The 20578-nt window shown below is 45.3% G+C and overlaps 8 protein-coding genes across 8 annotated transcripts; 4 read left to right on the top strand and 4 right to left on the bottom strand.

Annotated features, from left to right (window-relative positions):
- Positions 1-799: 799 nt before the first annotated feature.
- On the top strand, positions 800-1840 carry TRIVIDRAFT_58627 (uncharacterized protein; the record flags this gene model as incomplete). The annotated part of the gene is made up of 1 exon (XM_014098900.1): positions 800-1840. One exon carries the CDS (start codon positions 800-802, stop codon positions 1838-1840), a length of 1041 nt encoding a protein of 346 aa, XP_013954375.1.
- A 705-nt stretch (positions 1841-2545) lies between these two features.
- On the top strand, positions 2546-4564 carry TRIVIDRAFT_231246 (uncharacterized protein; the record flags this gene model as incomplete). Its single annotated transcript, XM_014098899.1, has 5 exons — positions 2546-2629; positions 2688-3086; positions 3143-3869; positions 3921-4016; positions 4073-4564. The coding sequence occupies 5 exons, from the start codon at positions 2594-2596 to the stop codon at positions 4513-4515; spliced, it is 1701 nt and encodes a 566-aa protein (XP_013954374.1).
- A 566-nt stretch (positions 4565-5130) lies between these two features.
- TRIVIDRAFT_155482 (uncharacterized protein) lies at positions 5131-6081 on the top strand (the record flags this gene model as incomplete). Its single annotated transcript, XM_014098898.1, has 1 exon — positions 5131-6081. The coding sequence occupies one exon, from the start codon at positions 5131-5133 to the stop codon at positions 6079-6081; it is 951 nt and encodes a 316-aa protein (XP_013954373.1).
- A 257-nt stretch (positions 6082-6338) lies between these two features.
- Positions 6339-8205, bottom strand: TRIVIDRAFT_193145 (uncharacterized protein; the record flags this gene model as incomplete). The annotated part of the gene is made up of 6 exons (XM_014098897.1): positions 6339-6388; positions 6442-6683; positions 6806-7062; positions 7117-7213; positions 7341-8024; positions 8087-8205. 6 exons carry the CDS (start codon positions 8203-8205, stop codon positions 6339-6341), a joined length of 1449 nt encoding a protein of 482 aa, XP_013954372.1.
- Positions 8206-9997: 1792 nt separating this feature from the next.
- On the top strand, positions 9998-10708 carry TRIVIDRAFT_48238 (uncharacterized protein; the record flags this gene model as incomplete). The annotated part of the gene is made up of 1 exon (XM_014098896.1): positions 9998-10708. The coding sequence occupies one exon, from the start codon at positions 9998-10000 to the stop codon at positions 10706-10708; it is 711 nt and encodes a 236-aa protein (XP_013954371.1).
- An 879-nt stretch (positions 10709-11587) lies between these two features.
- On the bottom strand, positions 11588-14077 carry TRIVIDRAFT_48130 (uncharacterized protein; the record flags this gene model as incomplete). The annotated part of the gene is made up of 5 exons (XM_014098895.1): positions 11588-12029; positions 12081-12550; positions 12600-13495; positions 13571-13845; positions 13911-14077. 5 exons carry the CDS (start codon positions 14075-14077, stop codon positions 11588-11590), a joined length of 2250 nt encoding a protein of 749 aa, XP_013954370.1.
- A 1312-nt stretch (positions 14078-15389) lies between these two features.
- Positions 15390-15892, bottom strand: TRIVIDRAFT_47897 (uncharacterized protein; the record flags this gene model as incomplete). Its single annotated transcript, XM_014098894.1, has 2 exons — positions 15390-15704; positions 15764-15892. 2 exons carry the CDS (start codon positions 15890-15892, stop codon positions 15390-15392), a joined length of 444 nt encoding a protein of 147 aa, XP_013954369.1.
- A 966-nt stretch (positions 15893-16858) lies between these two features.
- On the bottom strand, positions 16859-18483 carry TRIVIDRAFT_58624 (uncharacterized protein; the record flags this gene model as incomplete). The annotated part of the gene is made up of 3 exons (XM_014098893.1): positions 16859-17582; positions 17645-18281; positions 18348-18483. The coding sequence occupies 3 exons, from the start codon at positions 18481-18483 to the stop codon at positions 16859-16861; spliced, it is 1497 nt and encodes a 498-aa protein (XP_013954368.1).
- Between the last annotated feature and the right edge of the window lie 2095 nt (positions 18484-20578).

The following is a 20578-nucleotide window of genomic DNA, read 5'->3' as shown; positions in this document are numbered from 1 at the left end:
AGCCGTAGCAATATCGACCAAATTAGCTAATACATGAGAGGCCGCGGACGAGCTCGGAAACAACGGGGGGCGTAATCGCGTTAGCGCCGTTTGTCTACAAGTACTCTTAAGTATGAAGGTGGAAGTGGAGCATTGAGAGCTCGCAATAGCATCCAGCCATATTTCTATTCCTAGATCTTCCTCTTCCTTTGACGGTCTTTTGTGCTCCTGATCCTTCGCCTCTTCTTTTCATGCGCTGACTCTCTCCCATGGGGCATGGAACACAGGATCATAGCTTCAAGCATCTTAATTGCGCTTAGCCTTAATGATCAATCTGCATATGAAAATATGCCCAGACCCTCACGAATATTGAATATAAGTGGAGACAAAATTGCTACTGCCTGACTTGTCAAGATAAGCTGGGAGGTGGGATACTTGGAGAAGCGCGACATGGAACGTTGCGGTATCGACAACCATAATTATATTCTCATTCCTTTAATAGTTCCTACCGTTTTACAGAGGAAAACGCAGCATTGTTATTCTAGTCCATCGTGATGCGTATCGTACCCCATTTCGGTTTTATCACGACGAATATCCAATATCTGAGCCTTACTTGTGCCCCTCCCACTAGATACCAGACTATTTAATGTTCTAGAGCTTTTTTATAAGCGCTAGTAAAGTACGTCCTTGCTTTTTTTTTGAGTAGCACGATGAACATGATTTTGCAACTCATTTCATTGCCTTTCTCCCTTTCGATAGCCATTGTCAGACTTCAATCACCTGAATAACTCTCTCTCACCATCATATCCAGACACGCAAGATGGGTGATGTGCGGCAAACAATCAAGCAATCAATTCCGGTAGACGTTAATAAACCGTATGACCCATCGACTCTCAAGGATAAAACGATTCTCATCACGGGAGGCGCTAATGGGTTGGGCGCGCATATGGTCCGCCATTGGGCTTCTCATGGTGCAAATGTCGTGATTGGGGATGTTGCCGACAGAGCTGGTGAAGAGCTCGTGGCCGCTCTTCGAATGGCATACCCCAGAGGAGTTTTTGAATTCCGACACTGCGACGTCACGGATTGGGAATCTCAAGTCAGCCTTTTCGATGCCGCCGTCAAAGCCAGCCCGCATGGCACTATAGATATTGTGGTGCCCAATGCAGGTATTATTCTTCCTGGGGAGGCGACTAAATTCGAAAATCCAGACTTGGTGAATGGCAAATTGCTTGAGCCCAACACGGCTACTCTTGATGTAAATGTCAAAGGAGTCATATTCACTGCTCACCTTGCGCTATATTATCTTCCACAAAACAAAAGACAGGATCGATGCTTTCTGTTTGTTGGCTCCGTGGCCTCACTTATCCCTCTTCCTGGCCAGAGTCATTATTGCATGAGCAAACATGCCGTGCTGGGCCTCTTTCGTTCAATGCGCGGAACTGCTTTTTTGAAGGGAATCCGCATCAACATGATCGCACCATACTATATTGCACAGACCAAAATGTTACAGGCAACCACCGAGGCACTGTTACTCTCTGGGTCTGCGGGACCAGGACAAGTTCCCGATGTTATTGATGCGGCAACGCGTTTGATTGCAGATGAATCAATAGTTGGTCGCGCGCTTGTTGTTGGTCCTCGACTGAAGCCTCACGATTTCGAGGGCATTGATAAAGAAAGTGGTTTGATGGAGGAAACGGATGGATATCAGGGTCAAGGAATTTGGGAATGCTACGCGCACGATTACGACCAGGTCGAGACTTTTGTGAAGAGGTATTTGTGGCTTCTGAATGCCGCTGCTAGGGCGCGAGGGATGCTTGCTTGGATTCGGGATATTATAGCCATATGGAAACGAGAATAAAAATTCAAGAACTCCTGCTTTTGACCATTGCATTTCCTCAATCTAAGATATGCACCAGTGTCGGGAGATCACGTATTGTTTCTCTGCCAGCGATTATTGGGTTCACATGGTGAGCCACTTGCTTTACATAGGTAGCAGCAACAAGCCATAGATAAACTGAACTGTGATTCTCTAGTCTGATAAAAGGTACTTCATGTCTTTATATCAGTTCGTGTGTTGATTTATTTTCGCTCTTGTCAGACAGTTGGGGACCCATACACAACTTCGTAGGGCCAACGGAAAATTTACACAGCTACGCCACGAGTGGCATGATTGCCGAAGTTGTACCCAAAATATTGGGGTCGAAGCCTCTTGGACTAGAAAGTAACCGCCTTGTGCACCACCTTGGTTCCAGACCATTTCAATGCTTCAGCTAAGATTGGTACCTGCTAATTACATGACAAGATGCCGTTTCCCACTTTGTTCATTCCCATTTAGAATATGATAAGATATCTCTTCATGACTGATCATTAGAAAGCGATATCTATGTAGAATTTAATCATAGTGACGTAACATATGCAGGAATTATATTAATCGTATTATGAAACCCCGCACTGGATGTGATTGCGGTAGAAGTATTAGGTTGATGCCCAACATGGGAATTTTGTATATAACCAGGGAGATCGGTTGTTATATCTCAAATTTCATAGAACTAAAAACTCACTGTGTGTTTATCAACCTTATAAATATATCAGAATAAAGGTATAATAAGAGATGGGTCCAAATCAAAAGGAGTCGGTTGGTCTTCAGGTGAGCACCTCGATGCGAATGGCTTGCCATGAAAACTCACCATGGATTCAATCAACAGCCTCCAAATGAATGGAAACTTGAACAAGGACTAGATCCGGCTCAGCTTGGTTTAAGGAACCAGAGCAATTTGGTGATCCATACGGAGTCGCAACCTGTTACGGCGACAAATTCAGCGGAACTTCGTCCAGATGCCGACGACGATGATCCAGCATTTGTTGTTGGGGAGGAGAGAAAAGGTTGGAAAGGCTATGTAGAGTGGGAAGAATACCCAGAAAAAAAGGCCAAGGCACGCAAGAGGTTTTCACGCCATAAATTCCCCCCGCCTCCCGAATTCCAACTTGGGCCAGTCCCAGCTACAAACCCGGTGCTTGAAGGGGTTCGTTGGAAGCTTTGGCATAAAGCTATTGGTGGTGCCCTCAGCAATGTACCTGAGGATAGCTGGAAGACAGTGCTGGAGGTATGACCCCTTCCCTACAATTCTGAAGGCATGCATTATGGTAATCATTTATGCAGGAAAAACACCCGGGCATGCTCCATCTGCTCCAATTCCCTTACAATGGTGAGCCGCCCAAAGGTCTGCTCACCAAAGAAGCCATAACTCCAAACGATCTTCATTTTGTTCGCAACCATGGTGGAATACCAGACATTGACCCAGTGGAATTTGACCTTCGGCTTGATGGCTTGGTGAATGAGCCTAGAGTACTCACTCTAGACGATCTAAAAAATGAAGCTCTGTTCCCACGCACATCCATGCTCGTCACTATTCAGTGTAGTGGTACGAGACGCGTTGAGCAGATTGGTGAATATGCCGGTGAAGGTGACGAGATGATCAACGCCCCATGGGCAGAAGGAGCAATTGGTACAGCAAAATGGACTGGCGTCAGCCTCAAGAAGATCATCAAATATTGTGGGGGTCTGAAGGGTGATGCTAAACATCTTGAGTTATATGGAGCAGAAACATATTTCAAGGGCGGAGATTGCATGAATTATGTGGTTTCTGTCCCTTGGTCAAAGGTCAAGGCAAACGAAGTCCTCCTTGCATGGGAGATGAATGATAAGCCCTTGCCTAAGATTCATGGGTTCCCATTGAGGGCAGTGGTCATGGGCTACATTGGTGCGAGAAGTGTCAAATGGCTCTACCGCGTCAAAGCAATCGAGAATCCAAGTCGTGCCCCTGTACAGAGCAGAGAATACCTGTACTTCCAACAGCAATACGGAAAACATAATCAACTGCCCACATGTAAGAGACTCTATACTTCAGACTATGACAGGAATACTAATCCACGAGTAGTGGGGATCCAGATTCAGGAGATGCCAGTTAGTAGCGCCATCATGAGCCCTTGGCACAAAGAAATTGTGGTACACAATGGTCATATTGAAGTCACAGGTAAGAAGCAGTGTGCTCTCTTTTCATGTAATTTTATCGAATGCTGACTGTGCAAGGCTGGGCCTATTCTGGTGGCGGTCGCTGGCCAGAGCGCGTCGAGGTCTCCTCGGATGGCGGTTGGGCCTGGTATGCTGTCCCGATCGAAAATCTGTCGCCAAAGCACAAATATGCTTGGAGAACTTGGTCTGCTTCTATTCCTTGCGACCATGAAGGGTGGACAGAACTCGTTGTCCGCTGCTGGGATAACAGTCTTAACACCCAACCCATGAACGTGCGCCACAGCTGGAATTGGGGGCTGCATGTTACTAGCAGCTGCCACAGAGTGAAAATTTACAGTGTCAACGCAAGCCGACCTGAGACAAAGAAGAGGCTGGAACAATTTGAACAACATGGAGAAAACTTTCTACCGATTACACGGCCAACGGAGTTTAAGTACATGAGTGCCGAGGAGTATGAAAAGGCATGGTCTACTATGGAACCACGAGATGTGGACAATTGATAGCGAAACGTATACAAATCGAGAATATGAAGTATGTTACATTTCCCCCATTGCGGCATAGCCACCTATGATGGTACATGTTACCGCACAACACTGTAGACTAAAACAGCATCTTGTCTATTTCGATGCCTATGCAAGGGTGCAAGCCGGGGCAGATTATCAAGTAGCAAAGTTCAGGTCAATCGTTCCCCTCAATATCTATACGATGTCTTTTTCAAGTGCTTCCACAAAGGTGAAAGCCTCGACGGATTTGCCGAGACCATTAGCGACTCCAAATTGTAAATGCCTTTGCGGGTCGGAGATGCTAAGACTTACGTTGAGGCGGATTGGGTCGGATTAGGTCGGATTAGGTCGGAACAGAAGACAGGGGGAGGGATAAATGGGTGAATCGGTATCAACTAGAAGTCCTACTCATAGACAATGCGAAAGTGATATTGCGTGGGCGTTTTCATATGTCATTAAGATCCTGATTACAAACATAATGGCTGGCGAGTACCAATATTCTGATTATATAAATAGGCAATCACTTCCTTCCATCACCGACACTCGAACAAGCACCAGCATTCAGAAAGTTCCAACAAGTCCATCAAGACAACGGCAGCAAGAATTACCAAAATGGCTACGCAAGAGACAGCAAAAACTTTATATCTTGATGCCGATGGCATAAAATATGCGTACCGGCTCATCGGAAATTACACAGCCCGAAGCCACTCTGTTCCTTTGCTGATGCTCAATCACGTTCGGGCCACCATTGATACCTGGGATCCTGAAGTCATCAACAACTTCACAGCGTCTGGTCGACAACTTATAACATACGACTATGCTGGTATAGGACACAGTCAAGGTAATATCGCGCCATCAATCAGAGGCTTCGCGGTTAACCTACTTGCCTTTCTTAACGTCCTACTCCCATCTCTCCACGCTCAGCAAGTGGACGTTCTCGGTTTCTCTATGGGTGGTTACGTTGCTCAACAATTTGCTTTGGATGCACCTCACTTGGTTAATAAATTGGTTCTCAGCGGTACTGGGCCAAGCCTTGGGCCAGGCGTCGAGCGACCTATGAATGAGGTACAATCCACAGTCTTCAACCCTACTCCAGGGCTGCCGACAATTGAAGCATTCTTCCCATCATTCACAACCGGTACCGAGGGACAAGCTTGGTTCAATCGAAGTACCAACTCGCGACAGGGTGTTGCTGGGAAAAATGGAGAACCTGGAATTGCATCCTTCACAACTGGAGAAGATCTGGTTAAGCTCACGCAGGCTTACTTGACTTGGGATGCCGATCCAGTCCCATATTCTCTGTTGCAAACTATACAGAAAGATGCACTCGTCACCACCGGAGATAATGATCTTATTGTTCCAACACAAAATTCCTATGTGCTAGCTCGACAGCTATCACGAGCCAACTTTGTCATGTTTCCCAGCAGTGGTCATGGTCATCTGTTCCAATACGCCGGCTATTTTACCAAGGTTGTTGGCGAATTCTTGGACGGTAAACTTCCAACAGCGCCATTCTCATCGGGCCAAGCTCCTCCATTCGGAACATATGGAAACATTAATTGAGACCAAAATTGGTCAATTACTGGGGATCTTCTGCACTCGTTGCTACTCTGCCAGTTTGCTTGATGCCAGACTAAATTTAACTTCTTATAGACAATGTTTTCTTGAATAAATCTTCATTTAACGATCATGCCCAGTTATATCCTAGAGGTTGTTTGCTATAGGCAATTCAATCGATAATCTCGAACTTGGATGTATGAGCAAGAGCTACCGTGCGGAATGGCTGGTAGATAATGTACTTCGTACATCCGTAAAAGAAGTTATAATATACCAGTTATCATTCGCGCATCAATCAGTTGAACATAGAACGCTGAAACTGTCAGATCTTTAAACTAATGCACATGGGATGGATGGGTGGATTACCAGCAGCCTTCCATCTCTTGCTTATTACAGTCAGTGCGTTTTTGATAGCTTCACATGATGCTGCAGCGCTGTGATCGTCTGTTCGCGAATACTCTTGAGCATAGAATACTGCTCCCCGATAAATTGCCTCTAGGCAGAACGGAGTGATTTCTTCGGCGGCGCAGCTATTCGTGGCTGTTATTGTGTGAGCTAATCGAAGCATACCGGCCGCAATCTCAAGCTTAAAGTCTTGGGATATGAAACTATCTGTCGTAGCGAGTGGAAATTTGCCAGTTGCATATCTTTCTTTATCATGTAGAAGTAATCGAGCAATAAAAATCTGTCAGCTGAATACATAGCATCATTAGGTGCGTCTATTACTTACCTGTAGCAGATAGTTGAAGGGCTGCATACGCCAATTCCGCGAAAGCGACCCTCTTCCAGCGAAACATTTGTCAACGCAACAAGAGTATTATCCAGTATTTTGACGTCGTTTTGCCAAAACCCTTCTAATACAGGGAATTCATGGATGCTACGAAACACCCTACCTAAAAGAACTGCAGCTTGAGCAGTTAGGGAGAAGCGACCCATTGACGTCGTCGGTGGCTCAAACAACCTGCGTACCGGGGCATCAATCTCTCTCTAAACTGGTATAAGCTATCAAGCCTGCATCTTCTCTTGATTCAGTAATCTTACATTTTCTTCCCATATAGCGTCATCAATAGGTAACAAGCTGTTACTATTAGGATCTGTCGTAAGAGAGACTCTATCGGCACTCCCAAGGCTAATAAAACTATTAACAGTTAGGCTTGGTGGCTACAACTCCAGATTCGATATGGATCATCGAAAATCTTTGGAGAAAATAGAAAGGCAAAAGAGCATTAACATCTCAACAGCGACAATCCAAGGGATATACTAACCGATCCAATACCAGAACAGCCCACCAACTCCTACGTCGCTCTTCCGACTCCGTGATACTGAAGGCCTCTTCTGAATACTGCTCCACAGCCTTGTGAATGCCCAATGCACTCCCATACCGGACACAATAACCTACTGTTAAATATGCCGCAGGGTAAATAGCATGGCCAAGCTCGTACAGCGCAATGAGGATAATAGCTTGGAGCACGCGCAGTTCCAAAACACACGAGTTTTCGGCTTCTAGCAGACTGTTTTTTATGGCATAGTATGCATTGCATCGTGGCCCTTCTTCTGTTATCGGAGTTGCTAATAGCTTCATTGAAGCAACAAGAAGGGTGTTTGCTGGTCGGGGAGGACTCAAAGGATTCAAAACTCTCTCTCTAAATTCCCTTTTCGATAAAAACGGTATCGAAGGATGAATAGTTGCAAAATATTTGCTTACAAATACCCTATCAGATGCAGCATAGCCAATGTAGTTTAGGAGAGGATTGCTCAGACTCAAATCCAGATCTGGTAGCCGATTCAAGGAACGCCGAAACAGAACAGAGTCTAGAAAGAACACTACAGGGAAACTCTCTTCATCCTGAGCAATCTTTGGCGGCAACTCAGACGATGGCAACCTGGTGGGTGCTTGATCATTTCCCACGATACTCACGGTGCTAGCATAAACGCATTCTCTCCCATATCTAGCCGTTAATGTATTAGATCTTGACCGTTCAGCCAGATTTCAAAAATTGTTTCGACTGACCGCACACATGCAGAGCATTGGGGCTTCTCTCGATCGCATCGTTTCTTTGATCTCTGACACTGTGAACATGACGGTCGCATCCGAGGAATAATCACGCGAGTTTCATTGGCTGCGCTCATTACTAGAATCGAATAAAAGATTGTGTCAGATGCAGAGAAAACAATGAAGCAGATTCTATGGCCGCTAAAGTGTAGAAAGTGTATCTTGCAAATGCTAAATGAGCAAGATAGAGAAATTTACGTTCGGGTAGGTAAGTAGCAACAGCAGAATGGCTTTTGTTTCAAGTTAGGTGGGCGCAGCGTGATTTTACGTTCGAAAAGGAATCTTGGAAGATTGTAGAGCCGAATTGCGTACGAAATGCAGACGGTTATTCCTCGCATTCTTGTGTGCAAATCCAATCTACGAATGCAGAAATACACCAGGTGGGTATATCACGGGAAATTTGGGTTCGTTTATTACCTTTCAAGAGGATAGGTAGGCACCAGTGGGACGCGACATTGGCGTTGACAGAAGCTCATCCAGGCAGCGAGTGATCCCATCATGCAGAGTGGAGACGGTGATAACCAGCTATTACGGCCAAGGCTTCTCTGAAGAGCTGCTGAAGAGCCAATACGAATTACTAGCACTATTGCAGTTACCTCTGGTACGAGTAGATAGGCATAGATATTAGCTTTCTTTTTTTTCCTTTTTTTTTTCAAATGTTGCTTTAATTGATGAAGATCGTATCAGTTATACAGAGATCACTGTATTGCAGTTCAGGCCATCCATATCTGTTAATGAACACGTTCCATAGTGACGGCATGACCAGAGCTGTACGCTTCACCGCTCTATTGAATTGCACACATCCTCCCTACGAGGGTAAAGTGTTAGAAGATGACGGAATGCTGAAAAATGTAGTGTAGCATCACCACAAGCATATACAGCGAGCCGATTGGTCGTATATGATTAGTGGTGGCCAAAGCGGGTCAAGGTCCCTGATTTATAACAGAATTACGGAGTACCTATTATCAATACGGACATGACGTTGCCCAGCCAGGGCCATTGTACTTACCGTGCTGCCCTGATGGGAGTGCTCGAACCAGCCATGAGCTTCCACATCAAGTCCTTGCGGAACGGACGGGCAGTCGGAATAGGCGGAGCGGGGCCGACTTCACTGCACAATGGGGCCAATGTTGTAGTTTAGCTGACAGCTCAGGGGTCGGCAGTAAAATTGCCACTCTGCAATAGTGCCAGAATTTTCCCTCGAATGATTTCAAAGAAGAGTGGTAGATGTCATAAATGTATGGCTGTTTTAAGACAGGGAATATGAAGGTTCCCGTTATTTCCATTGATTCGGCCTATAACACTGTTTTATAATTTTGGAAAAGGTTAAATGGGCAATTCAATTCATGTAGCGATGGAAACCTGAGCTGGGGCTACTTAATCCAATTTTCTCTTAATAAGGTCTATCTACTACCTAGGTATGTAGGTACTAGAGGAACGGTGTATTGCACATCAGATCATTTCCGATGGCAGCATTCTTTGTGTTTCACGGCTCGTCAAAAATGGACGGTAGGTAGTTGAAGTCCGAGGCGTCAATTAGAATTCTAAATACTTTGGATACTCCCCAGGTTCAACAGCCCAATTTGAATGGCATGTGGTAATATTGAGTAGCTGGGGATGAGAGGTATAGCGGGGCAACGAGTGTTCATGAATTAGTGGATTAGTGGGTAAGGGCGACTGTCGTCCGTGAGGCGGGAACCGATGGCCACGACTCGGTCAGTTGGGACGAATGTGGAGCAAAATATTCAGTGCGTACGGTGATGGAGAGGTTTATTGCACGGAGAGCTGTGTCCGCACTACGCAGCAGGAATATATACGACAGCAACACTGCGGCCCTTTTACCCGGCATCAAAGTATTTGCAATACAGGATGGATCAAACGTATAGGTCACTTGCAGACTGCGTCCTCAGCAAGTGGGAGGAAAAGAAGGCAAAGGCGGCTACTGCTGACGGTACGAGGAATCTGACACCTCGCCTCATAGTCGCTGTAGCAGGCCCTCCCGGATCTGGAAAGACAACAATAGCCAACAAAGTTGTCGACATTATCAACTCTTTGCCATCGAAGAGCCCCAAAACTATCGTTATATCTGCCGACGGGTTTCATCTTCCGCTTGCCACGCTGCAAAAGCTACCGAATGCTTCGGAAGCCCTTGCTCGCCGTGGAGCGCCTTGGACTTTTGATGGCCATGCCGCAGTAAGCCTGGTTCGAAGACTCAAGACCAGCGCGCGCAGGCAGCCGGTTCTCGCCCCTACTTTCGACCACGCAATCAAAGATCCGGTGTCGGATGGACTACTCATAGAGGCGGATGTGGATGTTTGCATCCTGGAAGGTAATTATCTTCTCTGCGATGAGCATCCATGGGATGAAATCGCAGACCTCGTTGATGACAAGTGGTTTGTCCATGTGGAGCCAGATCTGGCTTGTAAGCGAGTTGCATCTCGACATCTTGCTGCCGGAATTGAAACAACAATGGAGGGAGCAGTTCATCGAGCGACGGCAAACGATCTGGTGAATGGAGAGTTTATTTTGTCTAAGAGTAGGGGCAGGTATGATGTGATGATAGAAAGTATAGAAATATGACCAAACTAGAATGCGAAGTGAGAGAAAGTCATAAGTTGTCTACGTCTGACATGGACCGCTAACATTTGCTGTAGCAGGGAGAACCGCCGGAGGGGAAGGAATAGAAAGGGTTAAGGGAAGGGCACATAATTATATTTATATAGCCACACGTTAACTACAAGTTCATTTTTTTCCGGGATATGCGGTAGGCCTCTGTGAGAGAAATATCATAGGATTTTCAAAACATTTATACCATTTCCGTTATACGTGGTTGAACATGAAGCGTGACATATTGACCAGACGCGTGTAGACTTTATTCATCGATGGTGACGCTAAATACATACCCGTAGACATTGAACCTGGCGATGTGGGACCATCTCAGCTGTGATACGTTTAACCCCTAGGTACAAGACGCAGTGAAAGTCCGCCCAAATCAATGGAAGTTTATCGAGTTTAAAGCCATTTGCCATCATCTTCTAATTTCTCAAGCACAATGAATTTTTGGGCATTTGAGGGTTTTTTTGTCTTTTTTCATTGGTTCAAAGACTGGCATTCTTCGTGACCGCCGAGGGCGACTGTGAACCGTGCTGCTGACACAGCTACCCTCTAGGTTCGACGTTAGCGTTGCAGAGCATTTCGTCCCATGTTTTGGATCTCATCTCATCAATACAACAGTATTCGGAACGGACCGCATCAACACTTTGAAGATGTTTATAACTAAGGAAGTAGCCATCACTTAATGAGTACGCATCATTGTCACTGTCGGCAGAGTACCATCAATTCTGTTAATTAGGTATGTTTGGTTTAAAGAAAACTAGAACAACTAAAAAAAACAAAAATCCAAATCTAGTGGATTCCGATTGAGGAATACACAACCATACGCTCGGAGTTTGTTTGAGTTTATATCCCATTAAGAAAGTCCATCCAAGAGTCTTCATGCTCCTTGCCAGCAGTATCGAATAGTGTGTTGGGCCACATCATGGAAAAAACCGCATTCATCTGATCGTTTGTGTTATCCCCAGATATCATTGGCCTATCACCGTCTGCATCTGATGCTTGAAGGTATATTCCACCATGAGCTTTATTCAAATCTCCCGATTGAAGAGCTGATATTTCCTCTGCATTGGCATTTTCCAGAAGATGCGTTGGTGTATTCAAATGGGTTCCACATAGGCTAACAATGACTTGGTGGCATCGCCTAGCGCTTGGATTCACAGGTACCAGTGCCGCGATAACTTTTAAAGAGCTGACAATTTGATCACGCCAATCTGACGCGTTCGAAGAAGAAGGCTCGTTTTGCAAGCATATACAGGGGATCAAAGCTGCTTGGAAAAGGAAATATCTGTCTCATTATTAGTAGGGGGGCTTTTATTTTAGTTGTGGAATAACTCACAATGCATACCACGCAAAGAGGCGGATATGATCATTTGCAGCCCAGAATGCACTGATTGATAGTATGCTCTGCTTAGCATCGTTCAAACATCGCTCATAAGCCTGGAGAGACTCTGGACTCGAATTGTCTTGACGGCCGCTGCGTGCGAGTAAAGCCCGTCGGATAACAAATGGACGGTACATGATCATGCGAAAATTTCGCCACCTCCATTGCATAACAGAGTGTGAAAAGACAAATTTAGGTGGTATGGACGCTGTTTCTGAGAAATAAGATGGGGTGTTTTCTGCCCACGATTCCAGGCACTGGGCTTCTAATTGAAGTAACTCTCGGGCACTGGGCAAAGGCTTTGAAATGATGCGGATATATATGGGGTTTGTAGCGATGAAAAATCTTGCTTGCGTTCGAACTGCTGTGTAAACAGATATTTCTTCCGGATCAGAGGGATATGAACTGGACATGGCCGTGAGATCCTGTGAAGGTTAGCTGTCTGACAGGCCGAGAATTTTGGGATAATTCTACCTTATCATGAACATTCATGGGTAATGATATGTCAACACCATTGAATGGGCACACTTGCGGCCGACCAAATGTGATGGTAGCACCAATGTCAAATATGCTCAGCGTCCACCAAACTCTGCGTCGGATTTCCATGCTTAAAGGAGGGATTTTCCATCCCTGAAAGTCTTTGTGCAGTCCAAGCGCCATAGCCATTCTGGCCGCCAATCCCGAGTAACTATAAGCCGAATTTGGCTTATCTCTCTTTTGTTGATAATTCGAAATCAAGGTCAGAGCCTGGACCATTGTTAAGCTGCCAACTTCCAGTATGTCAAATGAGAGGAGGGATTTGGTGTGCTGAAAAAGATCCAAATCCAGATTATTTAGAGTCGTTGCGGTAGTAAACACTCCTAAGGCAGCCATAACATATGCCAAGATATACCAAGATCCGCCGTTGGGTCTCCGAATAACTTCAGAATACTGAGCTCGGAAAGTTGGTTCGTGGACAATGGGATAACTGAGATGATATATCCTGAAATAGGCATCGATCATGGTATCGGCTATGTGTTTGTTTAGATTGGGAAGCGTAACTAGGGAAATGCGGTTATCAGTCTCGATAGGAGAATGAGTTTGTGCATTTCTGTATTCCACAGGCTCTAAAAGGCGTAGGAAAGCGGCGCCTGAAGCGATCCCGAGATAACCACTTCGCTGCTCTGAGACGGTCAGCGATGCCATGCCATCTAGGATCTGTCTTGTTTCGTTGAAGTCGCTTGCAGTCGACAACCCCGGAGAATTTTGTTGGACAGCCTCATGCTCATTCCAACCAAAGTCGCCTGTTGATGGTGGGCTTTCAAATTCGTCATCCTGCGATTTTTCAGAACTCTCTATGTGCTCTGATGTCCCCATATTTCGTTGTGGTACTGGAGCTTCACCAAGAAGTTTCTTTCGGATGTCTGTGGCGGGCACGGAATCGGCGGCCAACGCATCGCTGAGACCAAGAGTTGATGGCTGCTGCAAATGTGACCTGGCCCCGGACAACTCGCCATTGACGACTTGCCTGGTGTTCAACGACATATCAATCTCATCTGAGCCTAGTCTGGGGTGATCTTGCTTGATGCGAGCCGGGTCAGTGGTATCAGAGAGCTGGTTGGGCGAGTCAATTGTGTTACTCGAACCCTCGCTTGACAATGTTTGTGGTGGGAGCGCAGCTCTTAGTTGTCTGATCAAAGCCTCTGCCTGCTCTAATCTTTCCTCTACTTCAGTCAAATGCCTATTGGATGTAGGTTAGAACAAACAAAATGCTATAGTGTAAGCCTCAGAGATCTTGGTACTCACCTCCTGGTTAGTGGAGTCCGTGAATGTTTTTCATATAGACAATGTCTTCTGTATCTTAGGCACATGTTACAGGTGGGGATTCCCTTATTACATTTTGATTTCCTCCGTCGACATTCTTTACATGCTTGCTCAGCATATCCAAGAGGTTGGGATAATCCCAGAGGCATTATACCAGGGGACTCCATTGTAGCAAATGAGAGATTGGACTGATTACTGATTCTCTAAGAGTCTTATGGCGAGTCTCTGGTGGGTGTTTACGATAATAAGGAGTAGATGCAGAGTTGAACTACAGAATACCACTACAGATACGAAGGAAGAACAATGACCCGAGAGGCTATTACTGTGGGGATTTCCAAGATCATCCCCACATGGCGAACATTTAGCCATTTTGGATGACATGGCTAGCTAGAGGGCAGTAAAATGCTATGGGCTGAGGAGCATACCAATTGCGTCTCAAAATGAAAAAAAAAAAAAAAAAAAAAAAAAAACCCTCTGGTGACAAATTGATTGAGTGCTAGGTTTCTGTTACATTATTTTGATAACATTCTTTGGGTTTCGGGTTTGTTCATGGTTCAAGTATAAATGGACTAGACATTGGGGGTGCCCAAAAGCGTCAATTCGTGAATGGCAGCTTTTTGTCAAATATCCATCCATGCCACAAACAGCATTTCCCCGCGTTTCCAAGTTGTTACCCAAGTTCACTAACGTAAATGTACCTCGTAATATGCCATCAGTTAGGTAGGTTAGTACATAACGGCAGGGAAAATTAGAGCCTACTTCTGGGCTCTAATGTGCTTCATCGTATCTATTAACCAATTACCCCTGTAGTAAGCCGTTTAGTATGCGGAGTACTCCGCAATTCCCTCTCATAACGCATTGAAGTCGCATCACGAAATTTGTGTTCGCTTTAGAAGATCCAGTGTCTATATTCATCACGAGCGTAAGGCCCTATCGCGGGTTGAGTGAAGATCTTGTCAGCGTGAATCAATAGTACATATAGAAAAAATACCCCTGTTATTCGTTTCATCACTGATGGTATTCAAGGTTATGTGTGCATGGATAGGAGTGACAAGATATATTAAATCAAGCTATACTTCAACTGCCTTTATTACACTTTCAAGCCTCCGAATAGATGTTTATATGATTCGCGACTAGTCATCTTCCTCCACCATGCGCTCAGATGGGGCCGAGAGTCTAATAATGTTGGATAGACTGTTGTATTCAAATGGTGCATGTAAGGGACAAAGAAAAGATCGACCACCGTTAATTTCTTAACTTTTGTTAATTCTCTTTCTCCATCACTTCTTTTGGAGAGGGTTTGGTTCTCAGGCCTGCTACTTACATCTCCCGCCATGAATTGTTGATCTTTAAGCCTCTTGTCCAACAAGTCAACAACTCGTACAAGCCCCTCTCGAAGAAGTTTGCATTTGTCAACATCCGTCTCACCGTTAAACCAAGACCTATTTATTTTAGCAAGAACTAGATCAAATCCCTGTTTTTAGAATGTGGGTAGTCAGAAAGGACATACGGCTTAAATAGTTCTTCAAACACTAGCTGATTCGCGACGGCGTCGAAGGATGTAAGTTCAATTGACGCTGCCTCCTCGAATTTGGCAATTGCAACAATGTCATTTGGATCGGGAAGCAGCGAAGCGGACACATCCTTGCTGCCGTACGCTTGTGCCAAATATCTTGCAATAGCACGGGATTCAGCCAACATTAAAGGGGGATCATATGTTTCGTCTCTGATGAATGGTACAGCGCCGAAAGGATTGAGTTCCAAAATTTCTGGGCGCTAAAAATTGTCAATAAGTAGTACATCGATGAGTGTTTTCCTGCAATGCTAAATGCTACCTTATGCTCAAACTTGGAAATATCCACCTCTCGAATATCCTTGATCTGGAGTCCAAGTTCGTGGATAGTGAGGAGCAGGCGCTGTGGGCAAGGCACTCGAGAATCAGTGAAGAGAGTAATCTGAGACATTGTGACTTTGTTTGGTGATGGCTCTTTTTGTCAGGCGGGCGTTTACTTTGTCCTGTATTACCATGACTTTAACACACTGGCGAACATTCAACATTTATATTCCAGACCGTGTTCATACGTAATTGTTATGATGCCTAACCCGAAAACGTGGCAGCTCAACATCATGCAATTGATTTCCAGTTCTTCAGCAGATGTGTAGATGAAGGGAGTAGGCAGATCGGGTTGACGTACAATTACTATTCCCGAATTGCTTCGCCGAACACTCGTGTCTCCACAGTGGCTGTAAGCCCTCTTCAGCCGCCGGCCACGTTGAAATAGGCTACTATATTGCATGCGTAATGACATTGTAATTGGAATAATTTTTAGTTCCTACATTGGCATGAGATCGTCCATACACTTGAGGCCCTAACATGGTTGCATGGTAACCTCGTAACGCATGGCGGTAGATAACATCGCCCGATCGAGTATCATATACCGCACCCGTCAAACTAATCTCGAATAGCTAAGTATGGGGGGGCTTCAGCGCTTCCATGTCTACTAGTGTTGGTCTTCATTAGGGTACGGGGAGAGAGGGTCTGGATTTTGAACTCATTAGACACTTGACGCCTTTTAGTGGCATGCTATGTCCCTCTTGTTGAATCAGCCCGCGATTGCTGGAAAATTTGAAATGTCGGGATACCACAGGTTACTCTCGACGCTGACTATATATGTTAAACTTGTTGCTACAAGAACGCTTGTCTACGTTACTTGGTAGATACGTGGGTTGTAAGCTCCGCGACGAAAATATGAGAGGGATTTTGACGCTTCCAAGTGTTGAGATTTAGAGAAAGCCAGTTCCAATTGACATGACAAACACAGATAGTAGAATTGGACGCAACAAATTCATTCATAATATATATTGGATATCATTAGAGGGACTGAGCCACCTCATCTATCTTCTATATCATCTCTAAAACCATGCTATTATTATTGGACAACAAATTGCTGGTCATGAGACTTGAAGAGCTTCGAACTATCCAAAAGATTTCCAGACGATGATTGGTAGAAATCAACCTGCAAGTTTTGTTCGTCAAGGAAACGAATAGTTGCATAGCTGAAATCATCAGCGTAGGCGAATGCGGTGTACGATGGCTGAGTGCCAACTGCGGAGAGGCCTTCGATGTTACCTGCGCCACCAGCAACAATATACATCGGCGCCTTCGGGTTAGTCATACCGGCCTTATCAGCAGTGCCGTTGAAGACTGGGAAAAATCTCTGGGAGTTGTGGACATGACCAAAAACTCCTAAGTCGACTCCGTACTTGTAGAAGAGTCCTTCAAACGCTGTCTGGCAAGGTGCGCAGCCTGAGCCTCCAGTTGAGTACCACGGTCGATGGCCTGCAACGATGAGCCAAGGTGTGACATTACGATCGACAGAAGCAAGATCCGCCTCGAGAAATTGTAGCTGCTGGTTGGGAGCCCCAAATGGTCCACCGTTCAAGCCGGCAGAGCCATCTGGCCCGTCCGGAGCATTAGCAAAATCTGTTTCTGTGTCGATCATGACAATATGCGCCATCCCGTATTCGAAAGAAAACCAGAAGGGAGGGTTTGCGAGCTGCTGTGCCTTGTTTGCATTGATTTTGGCCGTGTTGTTTGCGGAAGTAGAGCTAAATACGGTAGGCATAGTCCTGCCAAATCGATTGATGAAGTCGCTAAGTGGCAAACAGTCAGCATCTAAGTTTCGAATGCAAGACCCAGGACGCAAAAACAATACCTGAAGTTGCGCTGTCCGGCATTGCAAAGTCCTGTTGTATGAGGGATCTCCTGACAAGCAGCTTCGTGGTTGCCAGGGCTGGCCATATAGGGCTTACGGCCAGAGATGGGAGCTAGCTGGGCATAAAACTGCTCTAGAATTGCTTGGTACGCATTTGTTCCATCGAAAATGTTCTTTGGCGTCTCAATCCAATCATCAGCATAGGCCAGATCTCCAGGATGAATGACAAATTCATAATCGTCCACCGTTTGAGCCAGACGTTGAATAGTCGTGTGGTTCAACGAAGGATCGATGGTTGGGATGGTATCACGCTTTGTTTGGTCATTTTGGATGGTATAGCCATCGGGACCTACGACGCCCAAGTCGATAATAGCGTTGATAGAGAATGGAGTTTTATCTCCCGCGACACGGGGACTAAAAAAGTGGTCCACGCTTGAGTTGGTCGAGACAATCTTATAATAGTATGTTGTGGCTGGTGACAAATTATTGATTGTCACTACATTTGACCAAGTGCGTGAACTTTGATATGTAACAGAGCTTTGCGAGCAAGTTTGCTGTGTTAAAGATGTAGCAGAGCTGCCGTATGTAACACAAGGCTGGCTGAGTTGCTTATAGGTGTTCCAGGCAATTGACACGCCTGGGAAAGCTATCTCAGTATACATGTACTCCGTAGAGTCAATTTATTAAGTCCATCCAAACGTACTATTGGGTCCGTTGACGGCAATTCGTTGTTGCACTGGTGTCGTCAAATCGGCTGGAATAGGAGGGTAGCTTGCGGCGGCAAAAGCACCGGCTGCCAGAACTGGTAGAGCCTTTACCGAAGTGTATGCCGACACCATTTTCACTAAAGTCAGTGTCCAATTCAAAAGTAATTGATGACGAAAGAGATGGGCTAGCGATCGTGAGAAATACGCATCCGATAGTCAAAGGTTCGCATAGCTATATATAGTCACTCAAGAAAGGTATACTCGGTTTATTGTTGCTATATCCCATATGCTACTTTGTCATTATTAATTCCTCGGCTCCCATAGGAGAACAACAAAAATTCCATATATAAGTCCGCATGCGAGCTGCTATATGTGGGAATATGCCCGTAGATCGCTCCATCACATCTGGATGGCGGACGAAGCGGATGCGCGCTATGAGGATAGGATCTTTCCACTCGTGGGGCGATCGTGTAATGTTATTGGCGAAGAACTCAACTGAAACATACCGTTTGATCTGGATTTCCGCCTAGTTCTGTTCAAGCGCCTTATATAACGAAGCGCTTCTCGGTAATTGATTTGGCTAGACTTAACCCGCTAAATCACGCACCGGCATCTGATAGATGCCGGAGGCTGAGGATATTTGCAATTGGGCTGGTAGTTCACGTTCACTTTTTTAACCTCGGCGCTGTTTACTCAGTTCTAATGTCGCTCTGCGGCCAAACTTCACATGCATATCTAGCTACATGCACGCACTGCTCCTTCATATTATATTCCAAGTATGGAATAATATTACGTTTACAACCCCAATTGAGCTGGGCTCTTCTCTAACCCGATTGTTATCGCCGTTGACATGCTAGTCCGCCAACCGATCCAAATTTCTGTGCAGGCATTGCAAATGTACTGTGATGTAACTTCAAGCCATTGGCCAATGAAATTAGGTAGAGCATATCCTCAAACATCTACAGATTTTCCATCGCCGCCTTATTTCATGATCCTCCAGTAGCTGTTTACCAGCTAATGAAGTTTGCACTAAATGCATCGCGGCTTATCAGATACGTTAGGGGCAATCTACGGAGTACGGGTATCAATACTAGAATTCAGCACATACGACCCATTATATTATTGTTATTAAACGAAGTGCGTCTAATGGATATGAAATGCTTAGTAGAAAATGAAGAGTTGGTTGTCTGTTGGACCTTGCTCCAGTTAAACGTGCTATATTGATTGGATGTTGTACACTTGACGGAGTATGATCGACTGTTTTACCTTCCCTCTATCGAATTGCCCATAGTATATGGAGTTAGCCCATATTTTCTTTGCAGGGTACCTTTGGCTCGGATATTGTTTTCCGCTTGCCGAAAATGATCATTGCGCTGTCCTGAAACATCTACAATAGATGCCGTCGGACTATGGGCTAGTGCGTAGGCAGTTGCTTGAAATGATCGCTAAGTAATAAGTTCCTGCTCCTGGCGGAACACACGGCACATGAAGACCTTAATTCATTGAAACGAATCTGGGGTGAGCGGATGAATGTGTGGCTGATCTAGTTCGGGAAAGCATGCACGCGACACAACGGCACCCTCTTTCGTTGGCCAGTTTGCTATGCAAGGGTTTCCGCAAAATCTTTCCCTTCAAAAAAACATTAAATGCTTCTCTTTAGTACATACACGCATATAGAAGAGCAGATTGTCTGACTTTTGGTCCTTATGTTTGATGTGCATGCCAGCCCATGTAGTTACCATTGCAATTCCTCACTGCTCTCGAATCGTCATATCTAAATTTTGACAGTGGGCTAGTCCTCTGGGATTTGGAGTGGCCGTCATTTCTTTGTAGACGAATTTTGAGATAGACTGCTCTTCGCCTGCTCAACTGACACATTGCTTTCGCTATAGCAGGTGCAGTTACATCCAGCGCTAAACCAGTCCATATCTACGCTCATCCTGATACTCTGCCTCGAAAGCACTTAATATTATGGGACTGTCTTTCTATTCGCAGGATAGGGCTTTTCTGTTAGTCAATAGGATGCTGGTGGATCACTGCCTTAGTGTCATTTCGTCCGTATTAATTACGATCGCCGTGAGCTTTGTGCTCTTTGCGTCGGCGGTTTCAACATCCTTTTTCTTTACTACGGGCACAGAGCTCCAATGGCTCAATGTGTCTCTCGCTGGCGATTCATCTTCATAGGCAACGCTATCATGTGGGTGGATATCCTGCTTTTTAGTTTCTT

This window comes from Trichoderma virens (genome assembly GCF_000170995.1).
Source record: "Trichoderma virens Gv29-8 chromosome Unknown TRIVIscaffold_81, whole genome shotgun sequence".
Lineage (NCBI taxonomy): Eukaryota > Fungi > Ascomycota > Sordariomycetes > Hypocreales > Hypocreaceae > Trichoderma > Trichoderma virens.
This window is presented reverse-complemented; position numbering and strand designations above follow the sequence as displayed.